Raw genomic sequence first — 9,682 nt, forward strand, 5'->3', positions numbered from 1 at the left:
TTCCAATAACTCTGTTGCTTGCTCTGTTGTTCCGGAGAACGGAGTTTTAGTCATCTTGACCATGAGGCATGGTTCGCAAGTACCAAGTGATTCCAGAAGTCCATCAGAATGGAGTTTCTTCATGCACTTTACACCAATATGACGTAAACGGCAGTGCCACAAATAAGTTGCACTATCATTATCAACTCTGCATCTCTTGGCTTCAATACTATGAACATGTGTATCACTACTATCAAGATTTAGTAAAAATAGACCACTCATCAAGGGTGCATGACCATAAAAGATACTACTCATATAAATAGAACAACCATTATTCTCTGATTTAAATGAATAATTGTCTCACATCAAACAAGATCCAGATATAATGTTCATGTTCAATGCTGGCACCAAATAACAATTATTTAGGTCTAATACTAATCCCGAAGGTAGATGTAGAGGTAGCGTGCCGACGGTGATCACATCGACTTTAGAACCATTTCCCACGCGCATCATCACCTCGTCCTTAGCCAATCTTTGTTTAATCTGTAGCCCCTGTTTCGAGTTGCAAATGTTAGCAACTGAACCAGTATCAAATACCCATGCACTACTGCGAGCATTAGTAAGGTACACATCAATAACATGTATATCAAATATACCTTTCACTTTGCCATCCTTCTTCTCCGCCAAATACTTGGGGCAGTTCCGCTTCCAGTGACCAGTTCCTTTGTAGTAGAAGCACTCAGTCTCAGGCTTAGGTCCAGACTTGGGTTGCTTCACTTGAGCAGCAACTGGCTTGCTGTTCTTCTTGAAGTTCCCCTTCTTTCCTTTATCCTTTTTCTTGAAACTGGTGGTCTTGTTGACCATCAACACTTGATGGTCCTTCTTGATTTCTACCTCCGTAGCCTTTAGCATTGCGAAGAGCTTAGGAATCATCTTATCCATCCCTTGCATATTATAGTTCATCACGAAGCTCTTGTAGCTTGGTGGCAGTGATTGAAGAACTCCGTCAATGACACTATCATCAGGAAGATTAACTCCCAGTTGAGTCAAGGGATTGTGGTATCCAGACATTCTGAGTATATGTTCACTGACAGAACTATTCTCCTCCATCTTGCAGCTGTAGAACTTATTGGAGACTTCATATCTCTCAATCCAGGCATTTGCTTGAAATATTAACTTCAATTCTTGGAACATCTCATATGCTCCATGACGTTCAAAACGTCGTTGAAGTCCCGGTTCTAATCCGTAAAGCATGCCACAGTGAACTATCGAGTAGTCATAAGCTTTGCTCTGCCAGGTGTTTGATACGTCTCCGTCGTATCTACTTTTCCAAACACTTTTGCCCTTGTTTTGGACACTAACTTGTATGATTTGAATAGAACTAACCCGGACTGACGCTGTTTTTTCAGCAGAATTACCATGATGTTGTTTTATGTGCAGAAAACAAATATTCTCGGAATGACCTGAAACTCCATGGGAGGTCTTAGAAAAAATAATAAAAAATCCTCGGCAAATATGAAGACCAGGGGGCCCACACCCTTCTCACGAGGGTGCCGCCCCCCTAGGGCACGCCCCCTACCTCGTGGGCCCCCTAGAAACCCCCCGACGCCAACTCCAACTCTATATATTTGCTTTCGGAGAGAAAAAAATAAAGGAGAAGAAATCATCGTGTTTTACGATACGGAGCCGCCGCCAAGCCCTAAAACCTCTTGGGAGGGCTGATCTGGAGTCCGTTCGGGGCTCCGGAGAGGGGGATTCATCGCCGTCGTCATCATCAACCATCCTCCATCACCAATTTCATGATTCTCACCGCCGTGCGTGAGTAATTGCATCGCAGGCTTGCTGGACGGTGATGGGTTGGATGAGATTTATCATGTAATCGAGTTAGTTTTGTTAGGGTTTGATCCCTAGTATCCATTAAGTTCTGAGATTGATGTTGCTATGACTTTGCTATGCTTAATGCTTGTCACTAGGGCCCGAGTGCCATGATTTCAGATCTGAACCTATTATATTTTCATGAATATATGTGAGTTCTTGATCCTATCTTGCAAGTCTATAGTCACCTACTATGTGTTATGATCCGGCAACCCCGAAGTGACAATAATCGGGACCACTCCCGGTGATGACCATAGTTTGAGGAGTTCATGTATTCACTATGTGCTAATGCTTTGTTCCGGTTCTCTATTAAAAGGAGGCCTTAATATCCCTTAGTTTCCAATAGGACCCCACTACCACGGGAGGGTAGGACAAAAGATGTCATGCAAGTTCTTTTCCATAAGCATGTATAACTATATACGGAATACATGCCTACATTACATTGATGATTTGGAGCTAGTTCTGTGTCACCCTATGTTATGACTGTTACATGATGAACCGCATCCGGCATAATTATCCATCACTGATCCGGTGCCTACGAGTTTTCCATATACTGGTTTACGCTTATTTACTTTTCCGTTGCTACTATTGCAATCACTACAAAATACCAAAAATATTACTTTTTGCTGTCTTTACTTTTGTTGCCGCTACCACCACTATCATATTACTTTGCTACTAAACACTTTGCTGCAGATACTAAGTTTCCAGGTGTGGTTGAATTGACAACTCAGCTGCTAATACTTGAGAATATTCTTTGGCTCCCCTTGTGTCGAATCAATAATTTTGGGTTGAATACTCTACCCTCAAAAGCTGTTGCGATCCCCTATACTTGTGGGTTATCAGTGTTCATAACATCTGGCGTTGCTCCTGCAGCGGGTTTGTCACCTAGCGGTGCTTCCAGGACGTAATTCTTCTGTGCAGCAATGAGGATAATCCTCAAGTTACGGACCCAGTCCATGTAGTTGCTACCATCATCTTTCAACTTAGCTTTCTCTAGGAACGCATTAAAATTCAATGGAACAACAACACGTGCCATCTATCTACAACAACATAGACATGCAAAATACTATCAGGTACTAAGTTCATGATAAATTAAAGTTCAATTAATCAAATTACTTAAGAATTCCCACTTAGATAAACATCTCTCTGATCTTCTAAGTGATCACGTGATCCATATCAACTAAACCATATCTGATCATCATGTGAGATGGAGTAGCTTTCAATGGTGAACATCACTATGTTGATCATATCTACTATATGATTCACGCTCGACCTTTCGGTCTCAGTGTTCCGAGGCCATATCTGCATATGCTAGGCTCGTCAAGTTTAACCTGAGTATTCTGCGTGTGCAAAACTGGCTTGCACCCATTATATGTTTACGTAGAGCTTATCACACCCGATCATCACGTGGTGTCTCGGCACGATGAACTATAGCAACGGTGCATACTCAGGGAGAACTCTTATACCTTGAAATTTAGTGAGAGATCATCTTATAATGCTACCGCCGAACTAAGCAAAATAAGATGCATAAAGGATAAACATCACATGCAATCAATATAAGTGATATGATATGGCCATCATCATCTTGTGTCTTTGATCTCCATCTCCAAAGCACCGTCATGATCACCATCGTCACCGGCTTGACACCTTGATCTCCATTGAAGCATCGTTGTCGTCTCGCCAACTATTGCTTCTACGACTATCGCTACCGCTTAGTGATAAAGTAAAGCAATTACATGTCGATTGCATTTCATATAATAAAGCGACAACCATATGGCTCCTGCCAGTTGCCGATAACTCTGTTACAAAACATGACCATCTCATACAATAAAATTTAGCATCATGTCTTGACCAAATCACATCACAACATGCCCTGCAAAAACAAGTTAGACGTCCTCTACTTTGTTGTTGCAAGTTTTACGTGGCTGCTATGGGCTGAGCAAGAACCGTTCTTACCTACGCATCAAAAACCACAACGCGGTATAGTGATTGCTTTTTGATCTTCAGAAAGAACCCTGTTCATTGAATCCGATTCAACTAAAGCTGAAGAAACAGACACCCACTAGCCACCTGTGTGCGAAGCACGTCGGTAGAACTAGTCTCGTGTTAGCATACGCGTAATGTCGGTCTGGGCCGCTTCATTCAACAATGCCGCTGAATCAAGAATCAACTAGTGGCGGCAAGCAATATGTATATACCCACGCCCACAACTCCTTTGTGTTCTACTCGTGCATATAACATCTACGCATAAACCTGGCTCTGATGCCACTGTTGGGGAACACAGTAATTTCAAAAAAAATCCTACGCACACGCAGGATCATGGTGATGCATAGCAACGAGAGGGGAGAGTGTTGTCTACGTACCCTCGCAGACCGTAAGCGGAAGCGTTATGACAACGCGGTTGATGTAGTCGTACGTCTTCACGATCGACCGATCCTAGTACCGAAAGTACGACACCTCCGCGATCTACACATGTTCAGCTCGGTGACGTCCCACGGACTCACGATCCAGCAGAGTGTCGAGGGAGAGCTTCGTCAGCATGACGGCGTGATGATGGTGATGATGATGCTACCGGGACAGGGCTTCGCCTAAGCACCGCTACGATATGACCCAGGTGGATTATGGTGGAGGGGGGCACTGCACACAGCTGGAAACAATCAACTTGTGTGTTCTAGGGTGCCTCCCTGCCCCCGTATATAAAGGAGCAAGGGGGGAGGCCGGCCGGCCTTGGGGCGCGCCAAGGAGAGGGAGGAGTCCTCCTCCTAGTAGGAGTAGGACCCCCCCCTTTCCTAGTCCAACTAGGAAGAAGGAGGGGGGAGGAAAGAAAGGGAGAGAGGGAGGGAAAGAGGGGGCGCCGCCCCCCTCCATGTCCAATTCGGACTCCCAAGGGGGGCGGCCAGCCCTATGGCCCCTCCTCTCTCTCTCTCACAAGGCCCATGTTGGCCCATTAGTTCCCCCGGGGGTTCCGATAACCCCCCGGCACTCCGATAATTATCCGGTGACCCCCGGAACTCATCTGGTGTCCGAATATAGTCATCCAATATATCAATCTTTATGTCTCGACCATTTCGAGACTCCTTGTCATGTCTGTGGTCACATCCGGGACTCGGAACTACCTTCGGTACATCAAAACACATAAACTCATAATACCGACTGTCACAGAATGTTAAGCGTGCGGACCCTACGGGTTCGAGAACTATGTAGACATGACCGAGACATGTCTCCGGTCAATAACCAATAGCGGAACCTGGATGTTCATATTGGCTCCTACATATTCTACGAAGATCTTTATTGGTCAAACTGCATAACGATATACATTGTTCCCTTTGTCATCGGTATTTTACTTGCCTGAGATTCGATCGTCGGTATCTCAATACCTAGTTCAATCTTGTTACTGGCAAGTCTCTTTACTCGTTCCGTAATGCATCATCCCGTAACTAACTCATTAGTCACATTGCTTGCAAGGCTTATAGTGATGTGCATTACCGAGAGGACCCAAAGATACCTCTCCGATACTCAGAGTGACAAATCCTAATCTTGATCTATGCCAACTCAACAAACACCATCAGAGACACCTGTAGATCATCTTTATAGTCACCCAGTTACGTTGTGACGTTTGATAGCACACAATGTGTTCCTTCGGTATTCGGGAGTTGCATGATCTCATAGTCATAGGAACGTGTATAAGTTATGGAGAAAGCAATAGCAACGAACTAAATGATCATCGTGCTAAGCTAACAGATGGGTCAAGTCAATCACATCATTCTCTAATGATGTGATCCCGTTAATCAAATAACAACTCATGTCTATGGTCAGGAAACATAACCATCATTGATTCAACGAGCTAGTCAAGTAGAGGCATACTAGTGACACTCTGTTTGTCTATGTATTCTACTAAGTTTCCGGTTAATAAAATTCTAGCATGAATAATAAACATTTATCATGATATAAGGAAATATAAATAACAACTTTATTATTGCCTCTAGGGCATATTTCCTTCACGTCGCTGGGAGCATATGCGAAAATGGACAAGTAGTTGCCCCCCCCCACCGCACCCCATCCATCATGCCACCGACAAGGGATTGCATCGTCGGACCAGGTTCGGACAGAGGAGGATCTGCCAGCCGGTTAGGGCATTCTGGAGAGCATTCCGCCCACGCAAATGCCACCGGTGGACGTATGTGACTCACCGCAGCTCATTCAGGCGCAGAGAAGCACGAGCAACGGTGGCGCTCGGGCTGCCCACGACCTGTTAGATGGAATGGCACAACAAGAGTCGGTACGTCCTTGGTGCTCCTATCCGATCAACTTTGCATATGCCATGTTCAATGTTTTGCATAGACCGCTAGTTCATTTCGGACATGATGAATGCTTGCAAACCATGATCATTTAGGAGGTGATCCTGTCGGACATGATCAATGATAATCAAGTTTCGACCCAAATGGACTACGAACTGGGGAATCTAACTTGCCCTTCATTTGAAGTTGGGACAACATCAAATCCCAATCCGAGCAAGAAGAAGACAAAGACGACAAAGGCAAGAGGTCCGGCATACTCAACTTTTGAGGATATCTTGTTCGTCAAAGCTTGTTGGTCACACCAATGGATCCAATATGCGGCAGTGAGCAAAAGGGGAAAAAATATTGGGAGAAGATTTAGAAGGAATATCATGAACAAATGGAATATGTCGAGCCGCATCCTATCATCACCAACCATAATGTGGAATCGCTCCAACATCGATGGGGGGTCATTCAAGGGGAAGTTAACAAGTACGTCGTCTACTACTCACAAGTGACCGGCCTCCCTCAAAGTGGGATGGGAGTGGCAACTCACATAAGCTACCTCATCTTGTAATCATTTGCGTATGCCTTTTTTTTATTCTCATACTCATACATTTTTTTTGCTAGGCCGCGGTGGCGGCCACTATGTATCACGAAACGGAGAAGAAGCCATTTGCTTTTAGCCATTGTTGGATCATATTGAATGGCCGACCAAAGTGGACACAACTTGTGGCATATCTCAAGGCCCGCAAGAAGAGGAATGATGGCTCAAACTTCCACCAATCAACTGGGTTGGACGATGAAGAGGAAGATGTTGTCGTGGAGAATGGAAGAGCCACACCATGCCAAAGGATAACCGGAAAGTCATGGGAAACAAGTGGGAGAAGGCAAGGGCCTCCCGTGACGTCACGGCTACAAAATGTCCACCACATGGACGGGCATATTTTTGGTGAGAGAGAACAAGAAAGAGGAGAGGTACAAGCTCATGTTGGATGCGCAAAAGGAGAGGATGGATGGGGACCGAAAGAGGGCGGAGAAAAAGCTAGAAATTGTGATGGAGAAGATCGAGTTGGAGAAGTAAGAGGTGGCGATCGAATGGGAGCTCGAGAAGGTCAAGACATTTAGAGAGATTGAGCTTGAGAAGGAGAGATTACAAATCGCATGGAAGGCGGAGGATGCGAAGATCATATTAACGGACAAAAGCCTCTTTGATGAGCATGTCAAGAAGTGATTTGTGGAGAAGAGAAAAAAGATCAACGGACGTAGGAAAGTATGAGGTGGCGAGAGCGGCTATGACGGCAGCGGAGCATGCGGCAAAGATGTAGGCAGAACATGCGGCAAGGATGCAAACGGAGCATGCACAGCAGGAGGCAAGGAAGGAGGAGGAGCAGGTAGCATGGATGGCGTCCGACGAGTGACCCGGATCAGTCGCTGACTGATCCATCACGCTCAGACATTGATTTCATTTTGACATGTCCGGATTATTGAACTATGATTTGTTTTGCTTTGTCGTATTTGTATTAAACTGTTGAATTAGAATGATTTATATCCTATGATCGACGTGTATGGATTGTATGGAATTGAGAATCCACATTTAAGGTGTGTGGATATGCGGCAACCCAAATGAGGGGTCGTCCAGCGCTGGATTTGCTAAGTCCGACTGTAAATGCTTTGATGGTACGTGCGCTTGCTTAATTATCCGGGTTTGGTTGTTCTAATGATGCCCCTCAACGGAACAAACAAATTCTTCTGAACTCGGATGCGTACGCGCTCATAGGAACCTGCCGCCGACTTTCCAGTTTCACTTTCCCTTGGCTCGTGCAGCAAAGAATAAGATTTCTTGCTTCTGCCCGAGTGTTTTGTTTTAACGGAAAAGGTTCATGAAACGGATTTGCTGGGCCATACATAGATCTGTTGCACCAGCAAATCCCGGTGAGAATTATACGGTCATTGGCCGGCATTTCCTATTACGTGTGGGTTTAAGCCATGCCCGATATGCGCTGCGCCTTTCCGAGGACAGAAGTGGATTAGCCACTGATCTAGAAAGAAAGAGAAAAATAGCTGCTCGTTAAGCAAACTGCTGAGAAAAATCGGCAACCGGTAGGACGCGGGGATCTGTAGGCAATGGGTGGGAAACCACCACCCCATTGCTTGCCGCATAAAACAAGTGTCGTCAAACTAACTCTCGCCATCACTCGCTTTCAGCAAGAGAGTCCACAAAGAAGTATAGTAGGGAACTACTCGCAGCGATCGTACGTATCTTCATTGCATATACACTCTGAGCAATACATCTTTGAATATTCATCGATCTTTTTCCTTTTCTTTTTGTGATGGTAATTCCTGACCCGTCATTCTCTATCGTGTAGTAGAATCCATGAGACAGTCAGACCTTAGTCGTGGCTCTGGAACAGCCTCACGCAGAAAGTCTACTATTATCACGTCTGGAAATGCACAAGAAGTTGAAGAACTAGTGCGATCGTGCACCGGCCAAGTAATCACAGCCCCGCAAAAATTTCAACATACGCAACTCAGATTTCACAACGTGTTTACACCTCTGTACTCCGTCACTGTACGTATCAGTATACTCTACGCTAGTTTCACATGTCGAGACTCCATCGACGGCCCGGGAGACCGGGACGTGCGTACACACATTTGTTCCAGCTAGTTGTTCCACTGCCCACGCGATCCAAACGGAGTCCCGATCGATGGGATGAGGTCTATCTCCCGACGGCGGCGCCGCCGCGGGCGACGACGGCGCTGCCGTAGTCCTCCACCGGCACGGAGTTGCGCTTGATGAACTCGAGGCACTCGGCGATGGCCTGCGCGTAGAAGGAGTTGGTCCGCATGAACGACGCCGCCCTCCTCGGCGTCTGCTGCTGCGGCTTGTGCTTGCTGGGCGCCGCCTGGCCGCCCGGGGGGCACCACCGCTGCGACCCGCTCCCGCCCACGAGCGTCCTCGCGCTGCCGCTCCGCGGGCAGGAGCCGCCGCCTCTCCTGGAGAGCCTCCTGGCGAGGTGGCGCGCGTGGCGGCCGACGAGGCCCAGGAACGTGAGCAGCTTGGCCCGCAGCCGCCGCACCGAGAACCGGTTCCTCGCGCCGAGCCGGAACCCCCTCGCCCGCCGCCACCTCCGGCCGAAGCCGAAGCCTGTGCCGAGCCTCGCGTAGCTCTCCTCCGGCGCCGGCGACAAGCTCATCCTGCGCGTCGTGCTGTGCCCGTTCCGTTCACCAGTACGTGGCGTGCGTGCGCGCGCGCGCTCTAGTGCGTGTGCGTACTCCTGGCTGGCCTGCGCGTGATGATCTGATTCTGGTGCTGGTGCTGGTGGTGGTCAAGTGGCGCGGCAGGGCGGGTATATATGTCCGGTCGGGGCGAGGGAACAAGGCAGGAAGGTAGGTTTGAATCGGGACTTTTTTGGCGAGAGCGACGCGGGATCACGGCCGGGACATGACAAGATCACACAGCCCATTAGTTTACGGTGCTGATGCTGGGGAGAAGGCATTACGGACAAGCAAAAGCCAGGCACTATGACGTGTCCGTGTAAAATGTGATG

At 47.1% G+C, this 9,682-nt stretch overlaps 1 protein-coding gene across 1 annotated transcript; it reads right to left on the bottom strand.

Annotated features, from left to right (window-relative positions):
- Positions 1 to 8,593: 8,593 nt before the first annotated feature.
- LOC125512425 lies at positions 8,594 to 9,470 on the bottom strand. Its single transcript, XM_048677517.1, has one exon. The coding sequence runs from the start codon at positions 9,326 to 9,328 to the stop codon at positions 8,852 to 8,854; it is 477 nt and encodes a 158-aa protein (XP_048533474.1). The 5' UTR covers positions 9,329 to 9,470; the 3' UTR covers positions 8,594 to 8,851.
- Between the last annotated feature and the right edge of the window lie 212 nt (positions 9,471 to 9,682).

Source organism: Triticum urartu, chromosome 6, assembly GCF_003073215.2.
Source record: "Triticum urartu cultivar G1812 chromosome 6, Tu2.1, whole genome shotgun sequence".
Taxonomy (NCBI): Eukaryota; Viridiplantae; Streptophyta; class Magnoliopsida; order Poales; family Poaceae; genus Triticum; species Triticum urartu.

Excerpts from the sequence above, each read along its gene's own strand:
- LOC125512425 (XM_048677517.1), bottom strand. The coding sequence starts at position 9,328 with ATGAGCTTGTCGCCGGCGCCGGAGGAGAGCTACGCGAGGCTCGGCACA.